This window comes from Heterocephalus glaber, unplaced genomic scaffold, assembly GCF_053883595.1.
Source record: "Heterocephalus glaber isolate CG9 unplaced genomic scaffold, H.glaber_assembly_v1.0 deba00001757, whole genome shotgun sequence".
NCBI lineage: Eukaryota > Metazoa > Chordata > Mammalia > Rodentia > Bathyergidae > Heterocephalus > Heterocephalus glaber.
This window is the reverse complement of record NW_028258454.1, coordinates 2,079,472-2,104,518: the sequence shown is the minus strand read 5'-3', so window position 1 is coordinate 2,104,518 and position 25,047 is coordinate 2,079,472. Positions and strand designations below refer to the sequence as shown.

The 25,047-nt window shown below is 38.1% G+C and overlaps 1 protein-coding gene across 3 annotated transcripts in view; it reads left to right on the top strand.

Annotated features, from left to right (window-relative positions):
- The window catches only part of Scamp1 (secretory carrier membrane protein 1), an 87,522-nt gene that overhangs the window by 17,833 nt on the left and 44,642 nt on the right, over nt 1–25,047 (top strand). The window contains exons 1-4 of one of the 3 annotated variants that reach the window (XM_021248544.2): nt 7,785–7,825; nt 9,931–10,008; nt 23,900–23,998; nt 24,919–25,027. In XM_021248544.2, coding sequence (XP_021104203.1) covers nt 23,921–23,998; nt 24,919–25,027 — 187 coding nt within the window. In that variant the 5' untranslated portion in view covers nt 7,785–7,825; nt 9,931–10,008; nt 23,900–23,920. Of the gene's footprint in view, nt 1–7,784; nt 7,826–9,930; nt 10,009–19,351; nt 19,522–23,899; nt 23,999–24,918; nt 25,028–25,047 lie in introns of those variants that run through there. The other 2 variants (XM_004870191.4, XM_021248545.1) reach the window with 2 other exon arrangements.

The window sequence follows — 25,047 nt, the reverse complement described above, 5'->3', positions numbered from 1 at the left end:
TCATGTTGTACAGCACAGGTCTAGATGAACAAAATATGTTAAATTAAAACTCTTAGGACTGAGAGACCTTCCCCCTCCCCTCCAGTGTCTTGCTTTGTAGCTCAAGCTGGCCTTGAACTTGTAGCAGTCCTCCTGCATCAGCCTCCGAGTGAGTGCTGGGATTACACCACGCCCAGCTTAGATTTAGGGATCCCTGAAGTAGGATGTTGCCGGAAAAGGTCCGGTCCTGGGACAAATTTCTGCAGCTGCCAGCAGCAAGGGATAAGGCTGTATCAGTGATGGTGAACCTTTTAGAGACTGAGTTCCCAGAATCCACTTATTTATTGCCAAGTGTCAGTGCAGCCCCTGTGTGCGCTGTTATCTGATGCTTGCCTTTTGGGGAGATGCTGGGGCAACTTGGCTTGCATGCTGACGGAGAGGGCTCTGTATGCTTGCTGCAGCACATGTGCCGTAGGTTTGCCACCACTGGGTTATATATATAGTAGTTGAAAGTGTGTCCACTAGACCTACAAACCAATAGTGTTTTTATAGTGAATATTGGAGAAGGAAAGTATAAATTATTTATGGTGAGCCTATATTGGCTGTGGAGAAGAGGGGCAAGATAATGTGAAGCAGGGAAAGTTTTGGGTTAGGACAGCCCGTGAGAAATACTTGTTGCTTCTGGATTGGTTGGGTTGTAAGCAGGATGGCAAGGTGCCTGGTAGATTGGCTGCCTGGGGTTTGAGCCATTTGCAGTATACTCTCAGGAATGTGGAATAGTATTTATTACTAATAATTACTATTAATAGTATTTGGCCCAGGTGCTGTTAACTGATTAACTTTGCCTGTTTTTCCTCCCCTCCATCCTCAAGTCCTTATAATTAAATTTGAGACATTTTAGAATTTTTCTCTTATCAGTCATTAAAACAGTAGATTTTTTTGAAGGTAAGGCATGTGTAATAAATGAATGTTTAATAGTTATTGCCAATCTAAAGTTTGTCTTCATTCTCTAGCAGTCGTTTATGTCAACTGTGAGAATTTACCCACCTTTACACTATCTCATGAATGATTTTACTAGTTGCTAATTGTCCATTCCTATTTAGTTTTAAATTTTCAAAGGCCTCAAATATGTCCACTTCAAATCTGCAGGTATGACATAAATAGACTTGCATTTTGAAGAGCTCATTTGGACTCATTATAAAGAATAGATTGGTCCAGGGTGAGAGAGAGATCACTAGGGAGGCTATTGCAGTTTGCAAGTAGTGAATACTGGTGGCTCAGTCTGGGACAGAGGATGGGGAGGTAGTGAAGTATGTTGAAGGGGAGAAAAGGTGCTGATAATAGCTTGAGAATGATGCGTGGTAGAAACAATATTTTTGTTTTTCTTTGTGTGCATTTTAAAGGTGATGGAGACTTGATAGATGTGAGGTATCCTGTTAAGAGGAAGCAGTCGAATGTATGAAATAAAAGGATAATTGATACAGTGATCCTGAGGAAAGATGGGGCGAGATGAAGCTTAGCTCTGAAGAAGGTGTTTTTGTTCGTTTTGGGTTTTTTTCCAGATGACAGGTTGGCACAAAATTTTGAACCACAGGGATGTCTAGGCGAGTGCACTGCCATTTCAGCTACACTGACCTACAGTCCTGAACTGCAGGGAATATCTAACACTTAAAAAGAAAAAAGGGATAAAGATGAGAATTCCATTTGTATTCTCTTCTTACTTTTTAAATTGGAAGGAGAAGGAAAAAAGAAAAGGTGAAAATAGAGTTAAAATCAGCAGTAATTAACAGCAGTTGTGGACCAGGAGGTATGTTGGGGATCAGTATGTATACCAGGGATCAATAAATGTTTGTACTTATTAAAATCTCTCTCTCTCTCTTTTTTTTCTTTTCTGGTACCAGGGATCGAATTTAGGATTTTTTTTTTTTCTGGTACCAGGGATTGAACTCAGAACCTTGAGCTTGTGAGGCAGGTGCGGTGCCACTGCGCTAAATCCCCGGCCCTGTACTTATTAAAATCTCTCAAAGCAGATTTTACTTAAATATATTTATGGCACTAAACTTACATAGCTTTAGTGGAATACAAAATGGCAAAGAGAATTGCTTCTACTTGTTCTGGTGTTAAGGCATGGCAACATACCTCAGGTGATGAAAGTGTGAGGATTCTTAGGGGAGGGAAGGTACTCCAACACAGTTTCTAGCTGTAAAGAAACAATTTGGGAGTTTACAGGCTATTTCCTTAGCCCACTCCTTCTCCCAAGCAGGTGGAAGTCATTTTCAAATGCATTTGTATGTATGTATGCATTTATTTATTTTTTGCATCAGTCTTTATAAAACATAAACATTGAGCTGAGTTAATTGAAGTAAAGACTGATCTCTGCCACCCTTATTTTCCTCCTGCCCCTCTTGTACTTCCTCCGAAGGCCCTTCTGAGGAACTGACTTGGTGAGAACAGCTTCCATGCTGTCACTCCTCAGAACCTAAAATAGTGCAGTGGCAGTGTTCACTGGCCCTGCCAGTCTGTTCTGCTAACTCATTGGCAACTCTGCTAATTACTTTTCCTTTCACATGCCTACTTGCTGCTCCCTTTTCTGGTTACCTTATCATGACTTAGCTTCTTCCTTATTATGACTTAGTCTTCTACCGTGACTGGCATCTGCACTGGTGCCACTGTTGACCAGTTTTCGTGTCTCCTACTCAGTTTCCTCAAGCAGTAGGATCTAATTGGATTGGTTAGTACTGTTCAATCTAGAGTCACTTCTGTTGGAGCCTGCCAGGCAGCCTCACATTCAGATCCAAAAATGGTTTCCTTTGGCACAGAGGCTCACACCTCAGCCTTTCACTTGCTAATAGGGATATAGGGTCACAAGACACAAACGTTGGATGAACTGCGTCTTGGTTGTTTTCTGTAGAAGGTAGCTGTGGTGTTGGTTTTGGCCTATTTACTTAAGCTCTATTATACTTTCTTAAATTCTCAGTTAATCATTAAGTAGAGAGCTTTTTTGCTTGATCCTTCACATCTTGGTGGTAATTATGAAAACAGCTTTATTATCATTTACTGAGCATTTTCTGTGGGCAGGAACTGTGCCAAGCAGTTCACATATAGTAACTCAGGAACCACATGCACGCTTTACTGATAAAAAACTAAAGTATGACGTGTCTTGTCCAAAGTTTACATTTTTTGGTATTAGAACTAAGATTTTGATACTGGCAGTCAGTTTTCCAAACTATCAAGACATACAAGTAGCATAACATGTCAGAGCTGCAGCTGACCAGGGTGATTATCAAATTTCCTTTCTTTTAAAGAGGAGACAGAGTTTAAGTGATTTGCTCAAGATTTTCTGCCTGGAGTTTCTGGTTCCTCCATGAGTGCTTTTTCTACTGCAAAGTACCCAAGACACACAAAGTTTTGCATGCTAACCTTGAGACTTAAACATGTGACATGTTAACTGATATGCTAGTAAGTGGATACATAATATATGACTATATATAATTATTAGTGTAATAATCAATGTAAGCTTTTATGTGACTAAGATTACTATTGTTTAGCTGAAGGATGGTCTAAAGAAATAAGCAGAGGCTTAAGCTTGATTAGTGCCATGGATTGTTTATTGAGTCAATTTCCCCACTTCTAACTGATGTTGACAGTACTCTGCTAGGTTAGAATCTTTGAGGTGATGTGCAACACTGATTGAGAAATGTCAAATTTGGTGCACTGTTCAGGGCAGTGATAGCGAACCTTTTAGAGAGCAAGTGCTCAAACTGGAACCCAAAACCCACTTATTTATCACAAAGTGCCAACATTGCAATTAAACCTGAACACTGAGGTTTTAGCTTAGAAAAAAAAAAAGTTCATAAATTAGTGTCTTTTGTTTTAAAAGAAAAACACAGTAACAACTTTCAGTGAAACAAACAGCTTTTTATTGAAAGATAAAAGTTTGCATTTTGTGTGCTGTTATCCAGTGCTCATCTGCTGGGGCAATGCTGGGGCAGCTTTGCTCCCATGCTGACAGAGCTCTGTGTGTCTGCTGCAGCATGTGTGCCATAGGTTCACCACCACTAGTATAGGAGATCGTTTAAAATACAGTGAGGGGGGCTGAGGATTTAGCTCAATGATGCTGCACCTACCTGTCAAGTGCAGAGTCCTGAGTTTAATCTCCAGTACCGGATAAAAAAAGATACAATGAGGGTATTTTACCCTGGAGGGTTTGGTAAAGAAAGAGAGAAAGACAAAAAATATTTAAAAAAAGCTAATTATGCTGGCTGTGAAATTTTTACTTATTTTCTTATTTAAAAAAATAGTTTTTTCATCATGGATCTTGTGTTTATCAAATATGGCTGTGAAGTTAAGCGTTGCCAAACAATACTAAAGTGTTGGCAAAATATCCATGGTTTAACTAGTGAAGTAAAGTTATAGCATTAATGTGTATGGATAGTTAGGTCTGCAACTATTTAAACTCTAAAGAATGTCTTTACTTGTTATTTGAAAGTTAATAAATACAGGAGACTAATACATTGCTTTAAGTTGATAAAATAAGACTCTCAGAAGCATTGTTAGAAATGGAGATTCTCAGTCAGCCTCCTCAATCCTACTGAATTAAAAACAAGGTACACTCAGAGTGGGGCTCACCATCTGGAGTTTAGCAAGCCCTCCAGGTACCTCCAGTGCACACTGACATTTGAGAGCCACTATCCTAGAGTAAACCTAATTAACAGATGAAACAGTTTCATTTATGGCTATGTTGAAGAGCAAGAAAAACATTTTCTTGCTGGAGTATTGGAATCATTCATAAATAACCAGTGTCTTTTCTTGTTAAACTTGTTATTGTGGTAAACTTTTTATTTTTGTCTTCTTTGAGGTATTGGTGATGGAACCCTGAGCTATATCCTCAACCCTTTTAAATTTTTTGAGAGAGTCTTGCTAAATCACTGAATTGTTCAGACAGTGTTAAACTTGGGATTGTCCTGCCTCAGCATGTGTCACCATGCCCAGCTACCTGTATTTTTAGTGCATCTGGTAGAAAGAATGTATATAGACATTGGTCTTATCACCAGTTCAGACTGGGGATGTTCACTTGAGATTCAGGCAGCCAGAAGAAGAAATGCAGACCGGTGGAGTGGGTTAAACATCTTTTATTCAGCTGATTAGTCAAGAGTCTTATCTGTTTAGCCACTCTTGGGGGCCCCAGGCACTGTGCACTCATAGCAGTCCTTAGCCCTATAGTCAGCCCATTCTTCTAGCAGTCCTTGGCTGCTTAGTCTCCCTTCTCGCAGAAGTTCTTGGCTGCTTAGTCTCCATTTATGCCATAATACACCGAAGTGGCCGTGTGCTAGTAATGACCTTGGTTATATGAATTATATAATCCTGGCCAGCATCGACCGTGGCTACAGAAGTTATTTACTTTTGGGAATCTGGAGATGTGCCTGTGCTGGAGCTCTCTTGACACAGAACCTGCTGCCTCCCAGATCCCCTTCTCTTCATAGCCTGAACCAAAGAACCACCATATTGCATTTTACATTTCCCTACCGTGTTGGAAGGCCTTGATTTCATATTTTGTTTCAGATATATTGATTGATCTTGAGAAAGCTTCCTAACTTTAAGACTACAACTTCTTTCTCTGAAAAATGGAACTACGAAATCTACTTGGAAGGATCATAGCAAAGATTGGAAATAATATAAGCAAATGCCAGATATTTACTAGGATATTAAAAGTGCATTCCTTATTACTTAAACTTTCAACTTTATTGGCTTCTCCCAGTTTATAGGGCTTAGGGCTTCTTAAATGTTATTTACAGTCATTAAACTAATTTATGACATTAATTAGATAACAATTTGGAGAGATTAGTTCTTTATCTTCCTAGATGTAGTCTCATTCTTGGGATATTTTGTACATAGTCTACTGCTCTGTCATGTAATATGTAATACACTAGGAGGGATTTCAGACTCAAAGTAAGTTTGGATCACTTGAGACAATGATTTTGTCAAATTGCCAGTTAACTTCAGTCTGAATTATATAGGAGACAAGTATGTTTTGATTATAGTAGTTGAAAATAGAATATTGGAAGGATGATTTCATTCTAAGGTCTCTTTCATACTAAGTCATGCCTTATTATTTGTTTCTTAAGAATTTGAGGTGAATTTTAGGACACTTGAGATAGTACTAATAGAGTGTGTGTATTTGAAAAATGAGAGTTGTGACCCATTGTATTTTGGTAACACTGAGCCATGAAGACATGAGTGTTGGCTAAGCAGTATGCATCTTGCTGACCCTATATTCTGCCTTCTTTTTTTCTTTTTGAGTGAATTTTATTCTGTATTACTGAAAAACATTTTGTAGTTCCAGAGTAAAAGCTATAATACAGGCACATTGGGAGAAGTCTGGCCTTCGAGCCTAACCTCTCTCTTCACTGTTTTCTTCCTCCCCACAGGTAACATTGTTAGTTTTTGGCTTATTCTTGCTTTCTAAAAATATAAGTACATACACATTTATTATCTTCCTTCTTACTCAAAAGGTAACATCTTACTTACATTGTTCTCCAACCCTTTTCACTCAATAGCAATGTATGAAATGATAGAAATATAGTACAGTGAATTTTAAATTAAAGAATTTGTTACAGTAAGACAGATGGCCATTAATCCCCTTCACAGTACTCCCCCTTCCTTCAAACACATTTATCCCACTGTTCTTGCCACTTTCTGAAGCAGTTCTGGGAGTCCCCTTTCGAGTTTTTACAAGATGTGATCAAAAATACTGAGTACTACTACAGAGTGACATCCAACAGAATGACAGGTATCTTAGTTAATTTTTATGTTGCTAAGACAAAATACTGAACACTCGCAGTTAAATTAGTTTATTTCAGCTCACAGTTTAGAGGTTTCAGTCCGTAGTAAGTTGGTTCCAAGGCAGGGTGGCATGGCAGAGGAGCATCACAGCGGATAAACAGTCCATAGCAGGCAGGGTAGGCAGTAAGCAGTGAAGTAGTGAAGCAGCAGCAATGAAATAGCAGAATCTGCCTTCGTGTTCCTATCCAGGCTGTAAGCCTATTGATTGGTGCCACCCACACCCAGGGTGAGGCACCCTTAATCCCAGCATCACACATCCTAGATCCAGCCACCCCTGAAAAGCCCCACCTATGACTCCATGAGGCTTTGAGGGGACATCTAGATATAAGCCATTGCAGCAGGCTCAAAAACGTATGGTGTGTCCTCATCCACTGGATCTGGCATCTTGTGACTTCTGGCTCTTTCCTGAAGTCAAAATGACTTCGAAAGGTAAACATTTTGAGTCAGTCCACAGTGTGGGAGGCATGCCACAACAGCACAACTAAAGACATGAAAGAGGACTTCCAGAACTGTTTCAGAAAGTGGCAAGAACAATGGGATAAGTGTGTTCAAAATGGGAGGGAGAAGTTTGAGGGGGATTAGTGGCATTGTGTCTATTACTGTGATAAACTTTTGAAACATTCACTGCTTTTGATTACACCTTGTATACATCTGTTTATACCATTTTACAGCTGCATAATAGCTGTGCAATACTTTGTCAGGTAGATGTTCTATCCTGTACTGATATTTAGGCTGCTTCTAGTTGTTTGCTATTACAGAGAGTATTTTCCCAGTGTATCTGTGGAGTAGAGTCCTAAAAGTGAGATTGTAATTCAGAAGATAAATCCAAATGTCATAAATGGAAATTATAACAGTATTCATTCGTCTTAACAGTGCATTAAGCCTCGAAAGTGTAAAGACCCAAGTTCAATCCCTGGTACCAAAACAAACAATGCATTAGAATTTGTTTCCTTACAGCTTTCCTATGAGTATTCAAGACTTGGACTTTTTGCTAATCTGATAGGTAAGAAATGTGATTATATCAGTATAGTTTTAATTACTATTTCTCTTATGAATGAAGTTAAATATTTTTTCATTTACATGTTCTAAACTGTCTTCAGATTTATGCTTATTTTTTCAGAAAATATTTCTTGGTTATTATTGCTGGTACTATCTTGAATTACTCTGAGTATTTCTCTCTGGTGGTGGTAATATCCATTGATGAAACAGTATCACCAGGCATGTATGATTTAAAGAACAGAGAAACAGAAGACCTGTTTCTTGATTCAAAGAAGTCAGGACCTAGTTTAGGTAAAGAAGACTTCCATGAAAATCATGGTTCAGTGAAATAAACTCTAATGGAGATAAAAACTAAGGGTTGTGGGAGCACTGAGTTTGCAGTGGAGTGACTGGGTTAGAGGGATGTTACCGGAAAATCATTGCTTACTGGTTATTTGGATGGAGTGTTTAAGAAAGGAGAGATTGCTAGGCTCACCGTATGGCTAAGAGTATTAGAATCAGCTAGAGGAAGCGACCAAAGAAGAGCGGTGTCTGAGGATTCTTGGGTTTCTGGTTCTGTGGGGGGTGGTGAGGGCAGGTATTGAAGCTGCAGCTAGACTGTCCGATGATCAGGATTTGATATAGGTCTCTGGTTCTTGCCCCTGAGCCCTCTTTTGTTTACATTAACTTTAGCAATGCCAAGTTGAAAAATTTGATTAAAAGAGTATTTCTGTGTTTTTAATTTTCTTGCTGAGGCATGATCCCCTCTTAATAATCTTCCTGCTCCTTACATATTTAGGGAAAGTTGAGAGGGGAACTCTGGTGACTGAATAGAATTTCTTTCCTTCCTTCTCATTTTCTTGTGGAGTAAGCAGTCTTCATTTATTACTTTTACATTCATCCTTACCACTTGCTTTTAGCCAAGTTCAAGGCTCCTTCTTTAGTAATTTGTTTCATTTGGCCAAGGGAGAAGGATATGCCAAAGTGGAGGTGATTGAGAGGGAGTTGATGAGGCTGGCAAAGTAGGCAAGAGTTAGGTTAGCTTTGTGTTTCATTTTGAGAAATATGTATTTTATTTTAGGGTTAGTGGAGAGCCTCTAAAAATGTGACATGGATGGACAGAGGAAAGGGATTGAAGGAAGAAAATGACAAGATTAACTTTGCATTTTTGAAAGGTAACTCTGATGGCATGTTGAGGAAAGTGGATTGGAGAAAGTACGGCATAGGTAAAGAGCAGTGATTTCCAAATTAGCAGGAGCAGGATTACCTGGGAGCTTGTTAGAAATACAGGATTTTTTAGGCCCCCACTCTAGGCTTACTGAATCAGGAACTGGGGTGTGATGCAGCAATCTGTGTTTTGATTCTTAGGCATACTAGAGTTTTAAACTAGAAATATGAAGGCCAGTAAGGGCACATCACATTTGGCAAAATGCTTTTCACATGAATCACATAGTTGATTTTGCTGAGATAGTCATTATATTTGTGTTGTACATTCATAATCAAAAGAAATAAAGGTCTAGGATTTTGTTACTTATTTTATGAAAGCCCAGTATTAAAAGATTTGAAAAGCTGAGATAATGTGCTAATGTATTATACTTGGAAAAAGGGAGATACTCTAGGATCACGTGGGGAAATAGGCAGAGAAACTGGAGTAGAATAAAAGAAGTGAGAGGCACTTAATCTTGAATGCTATAGATGTTGGCTGTATATGAGATTGACTTGTAATCAGAAAACTGATTGAAGATATTATAGAAAGGGGGAACACAAACTCCTTGTGGAGCCCACAGGAAAGGATGGTGGGTTCATCCAAGATTTGTTCAGATGCTCTTGTGCAATTGGTCCACGCAGCTATTAGAAGACTGCCTCCTTTGAGTCTCTGTAGAGTAACTAGCAGCTGATTTGCATCTAACCTAGTTTTGTTTTGTTTTGTTTTGTAAGGGTGTGAAAGTTGTGGGTTTTAATTTCACCTTTGTTGAAACAAGATTGAGTACAACTGATAATGTCCCATTGTTTTCCTCTATTAGCTTTGCTGGGTGACCAGAAGAACAGATAAAGCAAATGTTATGTAAATGTAAAATGTGTGTTTTAAACTATAAGTAATCTTTTTTTCTCCTTCAAATTTTATTTCAGGATCCATCAGTTACACAGGTGACAAGAAATGTTCCACCAGGACTTGATGAGTATAATCCATTCTCGGATTCTAGAACAGTAAGATTATTCTTAATTGGACTACTTTAAAATGTATAAGTGGAAGTTAAGTAGAAATTATAGTTTAATTAAGCTTTCTTTTTTATTTGATTGGTCACATTTATGTAAAACAAGCTGTTAATGTTTTAGAATTAAAGTTTTATGTTGTTGTTGGTAGTTTTTTTTAACATGAAGGACTCAATAGTAATTGAAAATTCCCAATTGGTCTTAGGGAGACACTACCTACAGTGGTGTGCTGGGAAGTAGGGTGTATTCCTCACATACATGTTGTCTTTATGGTAAGGTGGGCAGTTCATTCTCACAGTGGGACACTGTGGAACTGTGTCCTGTTGTTTGTGTATGGCCATTTAAATCAGCCTGTTCTTTTAGGACCTATCTTACATGGTGGGGCAGAACCTCTGGAGCTTTATCTGGTCTAGGGAAACATATTCTTCCCCTCAAAATTTTAGTCTTTCTAAACACATTTTTTGGTATATGTTTGCAATGCATAATTACATTCATCATGGGAAATTGTACATGTACATATCCTAATCATTTAAAAAATTTTTAAAAATTAGTACATATTTGTCATACATAATGATCACATTCATCATAGGAAATTTTTCCCTATATATGATATACAGTGGACCCTCGAGTTACGACTGGGCTTGACATATGAACAACTTGGGTTACAACCAGAATTTTCGTTTTAACTAATGAACAAAATCTTGAGTTACGATCCGAATGCTGGGCTCTTGTGCTTCCAGATGGTCTCAGATATAGATTTAACCCTTAAATAGCTTTTTGTTTTGTTTTGGGTTTTTTTTTGGTACCAGAGATCGAACTCAGGACCTTGCACTTACAAGGCAGGCATGGCACCACTGAGCTAAATCCCTGGACCTCTTAAAGAAGTTTTAGAAGGAATATGACGACATCCTTTCCTGTATGGGGTTAATTGAGAAATCCTGGGCCGGTGTCTCTCTAAGGACACTGAGATCTGCTTGTATATAGGAGAGAGTCTTTGAAGGCTGTGTAGAGGAGCCCAAGCCTTCAGTTGACCAACTTGAACTACAACCAGCCCTCAGGAACGAATTGAGTTCATAAGTCAAGGGTCCACTGATTCTTTTTCTTTTAAAATACATCTTAAATATCCTAATCATTTTTACTTTTCCTTCCTCTCCCCACCCTCCCTTCCTATCTCCCTTTCCATCTCCACAAAGTCTCCCTCTTTGTTTCCTATTATCTCTCTTTTATTTTGCTTTTTATTTATATTTTGGGTTGCTTATATAAGAGAAGCCGTGTAATATTTAACCTTCTGTGTCTGATTTATTTAATAACATTATGGTCTCAAGATGCATCCATTTTCCTATAAATGATTCAAATTTATTCTTTATGGCTGAGTAATATGTGTGTGTGTGTGTGTGTGTGTGTGTGTATACAAACACACACACACACAGATTGTCTTTATGCATTCATCTGTTGATGAGTATATGGACCATTTCCAACATTTTTCTAGTATCATTTGTGCTGCTATAAATGTGAATATGCATGGATCACTGCAATATGATGTCTTTAACTCTTCAGGAAGATTCCTCGAAAAGGTATAACTGGGTCAAATGGAATTTCTAAAGTTTTTTGAAGAATCTTTAAAATGTAGTCTTGACTTGTAAAATGTACAGGTATGAAAAAAATCTAGACAGCAGCTTGCTGCTCTGGATGCATGTTAAGAGCACATAACAGACTTGCTTATGCTCTCAGTAGGGTCATAGTCTTAAGTAAGAGCCTACTTTTAAACGTTTTTTTTTTTCTTTTTGGTACCAGGGATCGAACTCGGGACCTTGCGCTTGCGAGGCAGGCGCCGGAACCACTGAGCTAAATCCCCGGCCCTCTTTTAAAGGTTTTTTTGATGGTTCTGTCATGAACCAGATTTGAGAACTATTTAGGTAGAGTCTGTTTAGAATTATTTCCAAAATTTGGCTGGAAAATAATTTTGTTTTTATTATTTGTGTCTTTACTTTAGACATCACCCTCATGAGGTCCCTATCTTTAAACATTCTTGCCTCTTAAAATGTTAGTCATCCTCTACTGAAGTTCTTCAATTGTGTGCTTGGATTTATATATCATTATAATGATCCTTAATTGTTAATTACCTCTTCCTGGTACTTTTTTTTTGTAGTTTAGAAAATAATTCCAAAGGGTTATGCAGAGTTTTTCTTGGAAATCTCCTTAAGATATATGATATTAACCCCCTTAGTTTTAGGAAGAGCTTTGTACAAAATTGTAGTAATGGTCTTCCTTCTTAGTTCCTGTCACACAGCTTTTAAAACTCTTGGAATCTCCAGATATATGATAATGAGATGACTTGGTGGCTTGGGGGGGTACTAGATAGCTTCTGCATGGGCACTGGTCACTGGAAAATACAAGCTTAACAAGAGACTAGGAACTTTAAACCTGCCAAGAGAGGGGAAGAGAAGGAGTAGAGATTGAGTTAATCATTAGTGGCCAATGATTTAATAAATCATGCCTATGTAATAAATCTCCATAAAATATCAAAGAAGGAGGGTGTGGACCAGAAAAAGAATAGTAGCTCTGGGGCTCCTCCTCCTTCATCTCCTCCTGTCTCTTCCATTTGGCTGATCCTGTATTGTGTCCTTTATATTAAATTTCTTATTTATAATAGTATAGTAAGTTAACTGTTTTCCTGAGTTCTGTGAATTGTCCTAGAAAATTATCAAACCTGAGGAAGGGGTCATGGAAAATGGCAGTTTATAGCCAGTTGATTATAAGTATAGGTGGCAACCTGAAGTTTGTGGCTAATGTCTAAGGTGGGGCAGCCTTGCACTGAGTCCTTGACTTGTAGGATCTGTGGTAGTCCCAGGAGATAGTGTTAAAATTGAACTGAATTGTAGGCCATTCAGTTGGTGTCTGTAGAGTTGGGGTATTGGGTGTGTCTGTGTAAAGCTCCACACCTTTGGGTAAAAGGTGTTGTGGGTAAAAAAGTCCAAAAGTAAGCACATTGAAATCAAAATAAACTTTTAAATTTTACTTTATTTAAAAGGTCTTGTTTAAATCAACAGCTGTTGCTTATATGTAGCAACTATATTTGAGGTTGGGATCACTGAGATGCTTGAGCTGGTTGAACCATGTGAAATTGTTACCAGGTTCTGGGGTGCTAGAGTCTTCTGGAGGTGGTTTCTAGGTTCTTGTCTGTCTTGAGCACAGAGTTGGTCAAGTTAAAGCATACATAAAGTTTACCTTTTTTTTTGTACCAGGGGTCGAACTCAGGACCTCTGTGCTTGCCAAGCAGGGGCTTTGCCACTCAGCTACATCCCTGGCCCAGTTTACCTATTTTTAATACTGTAGAAACTGTCTCTACACTTTTAATTCCTGGTTTTATTTTCTCTTGCTATGTATTTTCTTTCCCCTCTGCTTTTTACTCTTGTAATTCTTAAGCCCTTCTAACCTAGCCTTTCTGGAACCAATTTTTGTTTCCAGGCTTATTTAATGATACTGTTGCCTTCTATCCTCCTAGTGTTATTGACTAGAAATACCTGATTCTTCTGGGCTCAAATAGTTTCTTTTCCTGTAGCTAATTAATTGCCACATCCTGTCACTTATATCCCCAAGAGGTACTACCTGCCTGTTCTTTTCATTCCTAGTTGTCCTAATTTAGACACCTGTGAAATAATAAAATAGCTTTTCCATTTAGCTTCCTCCAGTCTCTCTCTCCTTCAAACCACTTTATTGTACTGTGACTAGAATTATTTGCTTTCTTCTGTAAATTAAAAAAATTTTTTTTTCCAGTATTGGGGATCAAATCCAGGGCCTTCTTACTGAGCTACGTCCACAGCCCTTTTAAAAAAATTTTTAAAATTCTAAGACAGGGTCTTGCTAAAAAGACTTGACTTTGCAATCCTCCTCCTGCTTTACCCTTTCACAATGCTGAGATTACAGGCATGCAACATCATGCTTAGTTTAGAATTATTTTCTGAAGACAGGTCAGATTAGGTCATTTTAGAAATTATTATCCATTGCCTGCTTAGTAGTTTGCCATATGGGGCTGTGTAGGGCTTAACCTTGGCCTGCTTTTTTTTTTTTTTAATTTTAAAAGATTATTATGGATTTTTTTTTTCAAAATCAAATTATTTTGTATTTTGCTGCCAGTAGAAATAAGGGCTTGTAAAAACTTGGATTTGGTCAAGGAATGATAAGAAAATTAAAATTTGGCCCATCAGCCATAGAAATCAAAGAATGAGGGCCATGTGAGGCTATTGTGGACCAATGAAAAAGTTGAACACATTGATACAGGTGCCCTCCAAAATCATAATAATGCATGGGAGAACTTTGGCACCTTCACAGGGTATGCTGTGTAAGTACAAAGCAAGTTCACCCAAATTTTAAAGAACAGGATGGCCTGAAGAGATTCTGAGTCACTGTAAAAAGAGTGCATAACACCTGGCAGGAACATTCCCTGTGCTGTGTCTCCTCAGGATCTGAAGGCCTAGCAGGTAATTAACATCGTCATCACTGTTCTACCAGATGCTCCAGTCTGTCTTCAAAGTTATCCTTTACTCCCTCCTTCCAAGTCACACCCTGACTTGGAAATTCATTAAATTGATCTTCTATTACCCTTGAGGATACCCTTATTCTGTTCAGCTATAAAAAATGAGAAATTAAAGACATTTGTAGCTAAATGGATGCACATTGAGGTGATCCTCTTAAGTGAAATAAATAGGACACACGTGTAAATACCGAATAGTTTCTCTAGTGTGAGAAACTGAAAGTGTAAATAAGGACTAAAAGGTATAGTAGGTCATGTGAAATAGGAAGAAAAGGGGCAGAGGGGAAGGGGAAATGGAAGGGGTAGGGGAAAGGAAAGAAGGGAATGGAATTAATATGAGAAAATGAAAAAATGGAAACAAAGTCTTTGTAGATAGGGAGGGCAGGGGAAGGGGGAAAAAATAAGAACCAAGAGAGATTATGTAAAGGTGCAAATTTCCAATGATGAATGTCATTGTATTGTATACCTAAAATGTACCAATAAAATAACATTTTTAAAAAATTGTGGATTATTTTTTAGAGCAATTTTTGGATTACAGAAAAGTTGAGCAGAAAATACAGAGGGCTTCATTTGCTTCCCCCAGACTATCTTGTTACTCTCCTCTAATATGGTACTTGCTCTACCCAAAGTCATATACTTAGAAACTCACAGCCTTATTGAGACCACCTCCCCTAAGCCTCCTATTGCTCACTGAATGGAGTCAGGAGAGACTATGTGGGATCATAATGCTTGGCTTCCCTAGGTTATGCTTGCCTCATTTAGTGGGTCAAGATAAACCATGCATAATGTGTATATTCATCTTCTGTTGCTGTGTAACAAAGCAATGGCAGTAACTTGAAATAGCACAAGTCTATTTCACAGTTTCTGTGGGTTAGGAGTTTGGGCATAGCATAACTAGGTCCCTTACTCAGGGTCTCAAAGGCTACAATCAAGGTGCATTCTCATCTAGAGATTTGAATGAGGAAGAATCTGCTTTGAAGCTCCTTGAGCTGTTGTGGCTGTGTGACTGAAAGCCCCAGGTTTTTGCTGGCTCTCTGCTAGAAGCTGCTCTCAGGAGATAGATGCTGTCTACAGTTCCTAGAAGCCGCATAGTTCTTGTCACATAGGCGTTTCCAATACGACCACTCTTTCCTTAAGCCTGGGGAATTTCTTACTCTAATTTGCTAATACAGAGACTAGTACAATGGGATTTAATTAAGGATGTGCCATTCCTATCACTCATTGTATTCTGTTGGGCAGAAGCATGCTTCAAGTCCTGTGTGCACATGCGGAGGGTATTCTTACAAAGATGTGAACACTAAGAAGGGAGAATCATTAGGATTCACTTTAGGATCTGCATGCTGGAAATAAGATGGTGCATTAGGACCAAGACTGTGCTTCTCCATTCTATTTATAAAAGGGTCAAAGTGGCTAACACTGAGATGCTAAGGTAGGAGGATTCCAAATTTAAGTTCAGCCTGAGCAACTTGAGAATCAGCTCGACCCTGTCTCAAAATACAGTTCAATATAAAAAAGGGATAGGGATGTAGCTCAGTGCAAAGGCCCTTGTTCAAGCCCCAGTAACACATGCACATGTACACACACATGCATACAGAGCGGTCCAAATGGAACCCCAGGAATAACTAATCCTCCCTACCTTCAACACTCATCTGTCCTCAGTTTATCAGGACAGATCTCATTATGTCAATCTCAATAAGATGCTCAGACTCCCAGGGTACTTCTTTTCATTCCCTGATTTTTAATCCTTATAATGGTTCGCACATTTCTTATTCTGTCCCTGTCTGTTTTTCCTTAATTTCTGAAAGTTTCCATTGTGTGCTCTGGTAGTCACAGTCTGTCTTAATCAAATCCCTAATAGACTAATGCACCTTTCTATTTAGACTTTTTTTTTTTTTGGTACTGGGGATTGAACTCAGGACCTTGTGCTTGCAAGGCAGGCTCAGCGCCAGTGAGCTAAATTCCCGGCTAATATACCTTTCTAAATGCTTTATATGTGTTCTGTGGAAAGTGGTCTTACAATGAGAGGATACTGCATCTTGGTCTGTTTGAACTACTATTAAAAAAAAGACCTTACACTGCGTAATTTATAAAAAACAGAAATTTATTGCTCACAGTTCTAGAGTCTGGGAACTCTTTTTTTGTTTGTTTGTTTTTGTTTTTGGTACCAGGAATCAAACTCAGGAACTTGCTCTTGCGAGGTAGGCAGTAGAACCACTGAGCCAAATCCCTGGCCCCTAGGAACTCCTTAAGATTAAGGTACTGGCAGATTTGATGTCTGTCAGGTAAGGGTGCATTTCCTGCTTCGTACGTGGCACCTTCTCCCTGTGTCCTTAAAGTACAAGGGACATATAAGCACCTTTGAGACTCTTTTGGTAGGGTACTAATCTTATTCATGAGGACTTTTCCTTATTATCATCTCGTAAAGGTGTTATGTCTTAAAACCATTGTATTCAAGATTAAGTTTCAATATGTGAGTATTGGGGTGACACATTCAGACCATAACATGCTGTTTTTCCTGTAGCCTTCAAAAGCATGGGATACAAATGCTGGTACAAATGTGGTGGTGAGGTCTGTAGCTGATTTTTATCTCACAGTTCTCACAACTGAGCATAAAAGTAAGGTAGATATTCTATGTTTCTCATTACTGTTTCCAGGTATCATTCCTTTTTCCTATCTGAAAAATCCCAACCTTTAAATCTCATTATCATCAGTGTATTAGCTGTCATGTTGCTGGGACATAGTAACCAACACCCACAGTTTAAAGGAGAGAGGTTTAATTTACTTGAGTCTAGTTTCAGGACATTTAGTCCCTGATTGGCTGGCTCCAAGGCAGGAACATCATGGCAGAAGAGCGTGGTGGGGAGCAAGGGTGCTTAGTTCATGGTGCCTGGGAAGCAGAGTAGAGGTGCAGCACCACAGAGGTTTGGAGCAGAGACAATATATAGTACCCAAGGCCACGCCTCTGTGACCCACCCAGACCTGTACCAATCCGCTGGGGCAGATCCCAAAGCCTGTGGAGTTGACACTCCATCCTAACTACCACGGTAAGATTTTAATTTGGGTACCATTGGCCATTGTGGCTGTCATATAGTGATCCCTGAATTTACTAGCCCTTACTTTTACTTTTTTATTTCTTGATTTGTTTAGTTCTTGGTTCACCATAACTCTAACACTGTTCCTATTTTGAGTTCTTGGTGATGATCTTTCCAACATCTTTCTCATTTCCTTGATTGTTTCTTTGATTTTTGCCTTCAACATTATCTCAAGCCACTCACTCTCATGGTTGTATCCTGGCCTTTGTTACTATAGTTACTGCTCCTCCATAATCTTAATTTCATGTATCTATGACTACTGTCTCCTATCTTTATAGTCACTCCTATTACAGGTCCTCCAGGACCTCTGGTGTGTTGATCCTACTGTTTGTTCACTGCCTTTCGTCTTCCATTTGTTCTGTCCTCTCCACCTAAATCTACATTAAGTCAATCCGATTGCTGCCTTGCATGCTTCCTCAACTTTTTGCCTTTCCTCTAATTTTGATTTAATCTCTTGGCTGAAGCCCACGGCCTTGTTAATACAACTGTCCACTCCATGCCGGCACCATTAGCATTAGCAGCATCAGCACACACAGCCATGCTGAGTGGTCTCACTTTCAGTCCATGAGCAGCTTTGAGTTGTACTAAGTATCTTAATCCATCTAATTGTTCACTCTTTTCTTCTTTGTCTTCAAGCTCTCTTCCCCATTCTCACTTCCAGCTGATTACCTTGGTTCTTATTTCACTGAGAAAATGAGGGCAGTCAGTAGATACTATCCGCATATCTCACCACCACATTTTTACCAGCATTTGCATCCCATGCTCTGCTTTGCTGTTACATATAGATCTATCTCACTTCTTCAGGTTGCACTAGGTCCTGCCCACTCTCAAGAACTTTACTAAATTCTCTTTTCTGTATCCACCATGGGAAAAGCCTATACAGTCTTGCTCTTTCAGACTTTTTTTTGATCCTGTATCTAGAATCAGCTCTCCTACTCTCTTTTTGGTCTGTCTTGGCTTTGTTGTTCATTTATGTCTCTATCCCATCTGGTTTTCTCAGTACGTACTTAAGAGCTTCCCAGGTATTGAACAGAGTAGTAGGGTTCTGGGGTGCTGGAGTCTCCTTCTGGAGGTGGTTTCTAGGTTCTTTCTGTCCTGAGCAAAGAATTGCTCAAGACAAGTGCAAACAGTAGCAAAGTTTTATTAAAGGTAGGAAAAAGAAACAGGTTCCGCAGAGTGAGCTTGGGCCAGGTAAAAGTAGGAAATGAAACAAATCCTACAGAATAAGGTCGGGCTACCATGTAGACTGTCCTTTTTGTGTATGTCACTCACTCCAGCTAGGCCATCCTATCAGAAACCTGGAGTTCTCGTGAGAAGCCTGAGTGCAGGGCTTTGGGAACTGTTTTGTGATCTTGTCACACCTCCTTTCTCAGCTACTTTGAGGTCACCCCACCTTCCTGTCATCAGCACAGTTCCAGGTTTGTCAGAGAGCTTATTTTATACAAGTATATCCAGTTCTGCTGGAATGTCCTCTTTTTCCCCTGTGAGTAGGTTAGCTTTCCTTTGATATCTAGAATTTTAATGAAATCAAAATGAACATGTTATACTGTAACGCAACCAGGGAGATGGAGAAGTCTTCCTTATTGTATCTCAGATTTTCCCTATGGTGTCATCCCCCCCCCCCATTTCTAAAGTAGAAATTCCTTTAGCAAGGGTTTATTGGTAGTAATTCTTTTAGTATTTGTTGTTATTCTTTCACCTTGCTTCTGTAGGGGTGAAAAGATGTGATTATTGTGGCCATGACTGACGCTGTTGTTTTTTTTTGTTTGTTTGTTTGTCTTTTTTGGTACCGGGGATCGAACTCGGATCCTTCCGCTTGCAAGGCAGGCGGCGGAACCACTGAACTAAATCCCCGGCCCCACTGACACTCTTGTAACAAAAGTAAGTTAACAAGAGAAAAATATAACAGATTATTTTAATCAAGTTTTTATGTGACATAGGAGGTTATAGAAATGAAGACCCAAGGCCCAGGGAAAAATGCGTTTGGGCTTAGGGTTCGTAAAGCACAGCCGGCCATGTAGCTGTGCTTGCACCCAGGGGTGTGATCTAGTGGTAGTAGACATGGGGAGATCTAGGAAGGCTATTCACATTCTCTTTGGCATCTCTATAGCTTTCTTTCCTCCTGGATCTGGGACAGGACCCCTCTGAAAGAATGTGGAGAAAAAGTAACTTTTCTGGGTTTTGTGGCCTGATTTGGGGGAGAAAGAGGAGTTAGAGACAGGAGGGTAGGAGAAGGTCAAAAAGGCCTCACTTCTGAGGCCCATCCAGTTTCCTTTAGTTCTAAACACTCAGTAGGCCAAGGTGCTATACTTTGAAGTATCTTGTTCTGAGCCCTAACAATTCTCAAAAGCTAATTGACTGAATTTAAGGCGCTCTCTTAATAGTTATTTTGTCTTAGCAGTTTAGCACATTCTGCTTAGGCACAGCTGGACAGAGATTTAGATGTACATCTGAAAATCCAAAGAAATTATACAGACAATAGCTTTTAGCTTAGTATCAGTGCTATTGGAGATTTGTATTTCTGCAGCATTTCTTAGCATTGCTATCCTACAAGCACCAAGTGGTTAGGACTGTAAAATATTTTCATTGGAAAATAGTTAAGATTGATTAGCTAATAATAGTTAAGATTAAGGTTTTCTGCCTATTAGTATGATATATTGGGGTTGAGAATAGGCAATTGGAGCAGAGACTTTATGATTCTTTTGGTGCCAAAAGGTTTGATTCTTTTGATAACAAATATACAATAAAATACTATTAATTTCACTATCCAGAAATAATCTTTTGATAATATTTTAATTTATTTTCATATCTTAAAATAGTAGTTGAGATTATACTATATATTCAGCTTTATTTCATGACTTGCTTTTGTCACTTACTGTTCGTCTAAGGTTGTCCATTTTCTTTTAGAACTAACCTCCCTCCCTCCCTGCCTGCCTGCCTGCCTTCTCACCTTCTGGCCTTCTCTTCCCTCCCCTCCCCAGCCCCACCCAGGATTGAATCCAGGGCCTTGCTCTTTCAGGACCAACATTCTAACTGAGCTGGATACCCACCCCCAACTTTCAAATAGCTATATAATTACTCTCCTATGGTTGCATCATAGTTTAACAATTTCCATGTTGTTGGACTTTGGATTATTTTTAACTCTGCTCTTATAAATAAAACTTTAGTTAGCATTCTTGGTGCACACATAGTTGTGGATGACTTAGATTATTTCCTTGTGATATTTTTATTATTGTGATATTTATTGTGATATTATTGTGATATTATTTCCTTGTGAGATTTTCCTTGTGATATTTCCTATTCATGGGATATAAATGTTCTGTGACTCTTGCTACATAAGTCAAATTGTGCTTTAGGATTGTCATAGGTGCTAGTTTATATACCTATCAGTGTGTGAGAATATCCATTTTATTCAAATTTTTAAAAAATATGGTGGTAATACTATGGAAATAATAATTTTAAAGGAATTAGGTTAAATTTGCATTTCTTTGATTACTAGTGAGATTGAATTTTTATATGCTTATTTTCCTTTTGTGTTTAATCTGTCTGTTCAGGCATTTAAAACAGATTTTTTTCAGTTACATGTTTATCTGTTTCTTATTTTTATACATTGTGTACATTATTATTTAGGTTTTGACTTCTAATCTCGCTTAATACTTTATATTGTCATAGTTCTAAATTTTTACCTTTTCATTATGATTTCTCTCTTTAGTTGTTTAGTATAGCTTTACCCAAGATCAGATAGTCTTTGTAGTTTGTATGTTTTTACTATCTTATGGAGCCTTTGTAGATTTTTTCTTTTTACATTTGGCTTTTCGCCACTTTATTCTGTTTAGATTTAGGAATTTTTTTCTTTCTCAAATTTAAATAATTGCTCCAGAACCATTTATTAATAGTCCCTTCTGTTCCCACCAAGTTGAACTACTGTCTTGATCAGTGGTTTAATTTTCGTATATACCATCACTGTAGATATATCTAAATTCCAAATTGTGGTATTATCAGAGTTTAGTTTTCTGACTCATAGTTTAAAAATTGTATGTTATGTTTTTGCACTTTTTGATTACCAGTGAAGTGTGAGATTGGATGTATTTTCATGTGTTTTGTTTTGGTTTTTTTGGGTACCGGGGATCGAACCCGGGACCTTGCACTTTCGAGGCAAGTGGCGGAACCACTGAGCTAAATCCCCAGCCCTCGTATGTTTATTGGTTATTCTTGCTTTCACTTCTCTGTATTGCCAGTTCAGATTTTCTGTCCATTTTTCTAGTAGGTTTTTATTTTATGGATTTGTAATGTTTATATATTCTGGGTAGCAATTTTATGTTATAGGCACTGATTTTCCCCAATTTATGATTTGACTTTTTAACAAATTTCAAATTAAGTTTCAAAATAGTTAGTTTTATCAATCTTTACTTTTATGATTTGTGTGTTTCCTTATCTACTTAATATAATAAAGAATTATTGAGCATGTACTATGTTCCAGGCACTGTTTTAGGCACTTGGGATACATCATAAACAAAACACATAAAATATCTAGAGATCACATTCAAGAAGTTTTTACCCTAAGTTTATATAAATACTCACCTTTTTCCCCCCTAAAAATATTTAAGCTTTACTGTTAGGTCATTAGTCTGCCTTGAATTTATTTTTGCATATGATATGAAGTAAGAAATTTAGGTTTTTTTTTTAGGTGATTATATAGTTACCCCAGCATCATTTATTGACTAATAACAGTATTTCTTTACTCTTTTGTAGTGCCGCCTTTGTTTGGTGTTTAGTTTCTCCATTTGTGTGGGCTTGTTTATGACTGTTTTGTTTATTGGTATATTTCTCTATTCTTATCTATACCACACTCTTAAATGTATAGCCTTATACTAAGCCTTGATATCATAGGTCCCCTGTCTTATGTTTCTTCAGAAGTATTTGACCTATTTATTAGTCTTTGTTTTTCCTCATGAATTTTAGAATCAGCTATCTTCCGGTTATATCTTTGGTTGTGCTTGGCTTCCTTTTCAAAGCTGCTATCAGCTGTGTTAGGGTAAAATCCTGCTATTTTTGTGGGTTTTTTTTAATAGTTCTGACTATTCAATTTAGTGTTGGAGGTAGCTTCTGCCTCCTTGGCTTCCTGTCTTCCTCCCTTCTTAGTTCTCTCCCTTTCCCTGCCTTCCCCCTTTCCTCCTTCCCTTTCATTGTTTTCCCTTTTTATCTTGCCATCCTTCTTTTTCTTATAACCTTTCTAAAGAGCACTTTAAAAATACGAGGGGTTGGGCCGAGGTTTTAGCTCAGTGGTTCCGCTGCCTGCCTGGCAAGTGCAAGGTCCGGAGTTTGATCCCTGATACCAAAAAAAAAAAAAAAAAAAAAAAATTAACTTTGAAAAGTGGTATATAATAAGTATGTTGAGGGAGACAGATGACAGATAATAGAGTAATGTAGCACTAGGTGAAAGTCTTCTGATAATTGTTTGCTGTGAACTTCTATATATTTTTCTGAGTATGTATAAATGTTTATTTAAAGAGATCATCTGCATGTTCTTCCTGTAGTTTGCTTTAGTATTTAGAAAGCATTTTTGATAGTTGTAACTCATCTTCGTGATGTCTGTGCTGCATTATATATGCTGATTTAACCAGTTCTGTGTTGCTGGGCTTGTAGACGTCTGCCTCTTGACCTTGTAGCTCCTTTCCAATAGTGCTGATCTTCCTTGGCAAAGTGGAGGTTTTGTAGTTTCATTTACTTTATTTTCCATTTTCTTGTGGTTTCTTTCTTACTTTTTTCAAGAGCTCTTAGTGAAATTCTACCAAGAGTGCTCCTGTATACTTTTCAGGGCACTGACACAGAGATAGGGTCTTGGTGTGTGGCGCAGGCTGTCTTTGAACTCTGGGCTCAAGCAGTTTTCCTTAGCCTCCTGAGTAGCTGGGACTACAGGTATATGCCACTGTGCCTTGCTGCTTGTTATGATTATTTGGTTTGGTACTCTTTGTATTTTACTGTAGTACATATGTAAAAGATGTTTTAAAAATACAGTGTCCTGGAGAAGAGTGTGGTTTAGTGTGAAAGAGCAGAGAGAGTGTAGAGTTGAGAAATGAATTAGAGAAAATGGAGATGGAAACTTCAACAGGTCTTTACCACATGCATGACTAGGAGAAGGCAGGGAAGGAAGAGAGGCTGATCTTGGGATTTTGCTTTTTATTAGTACTGTAACTTTTGAAAGAAGTTAAAATTGGACGCTATGTTGCATAATTTGTCCTTTTCTTAATCTTCCTAGCCTCCACCAGGCAGTGTGAAAATGCCTAATGTACCTAATACACAGCCAGCAATAATGAAACCAACAGAGGAACATCCAGCTTATACACAGATTGCGAAGGTTAGTTCATGTTCACTGTATAAATGTATATCCGCAATTATAGTATTAAGATTAATATTGCTTTCAGAGACTACTGTAATTCTTTGTACCATTAAATTCCTTAATCATTAAATTCCTTATTTTTAAATTTTAACTTAACTTTTGAGTCTGGATTAGAAATCTTGTCATTTTGTAAGTACTCAAATCTCTTTGTCAGTTTCTAACATTTGCCTTACTCCATTATTAGGAATCACGGAATTCGTATATCATTTTGTTGTGCAGTTTGTATAGTGAAATTTTTTTCTTGCCTTTGGTCTTAATTTTTAATGTACAATACTACTCAGTAACCGAATGGTAGCTATTCTAGGGAATGAGTTAAAATGGCTAGGTAGTGATGGTAAGAGGAAGTAGATGACAAAAATCAAAGAATGACAGAGGTGAGTAAGTTGTCTGGTGTCACATATGGGCAGATGAAGTTATAGACCAGAATTTCTTAACCATATCCTTCTTCCACCTCAGTATCTTATGATTTTTAAGACATTATAAAATAGTCTTGCATTGCTTGGAAGGTTATGTGTTATTTAACCAGTTTATCAAAGCTAACTCAGTTGCCCTTTTTTCTGTCTTATTTTCCTCACCTGTTCCCTTTGTTTCTGTCCTTAATCTCACTTAGGCACAAAGGTCATGTTAATTTCATTTTCCAGATGACCTCTGACTCTGACTTCTCATACTGAGAGGAGTTTTTCTTATGCTATAGACTATTCCTACAGTGCCAAAAATCCATGCAACATTTTCTGAAACTATAATCTTCATTTCTGTATTTTGGAAGCACATTTGAATTAGGTTTCTATCATAGAGAAAGAAGTAGGAGATAGCATATAAATGTTAGAGTGTTTTATACTTCTGGCAAGCAATTCATGTATTGATAACTTTTGTTTAAGGAACATGCCCTGGCTCAAGCTGAACTTCTTAAGCGCCAAGAAGAACTAGAAAGAAAAGCTGCAGAATTAGATCGTCGAGAACGAGAAATGCAAAACCTCAGTCAACATGGTAGTATCCAAAAAAGTTTG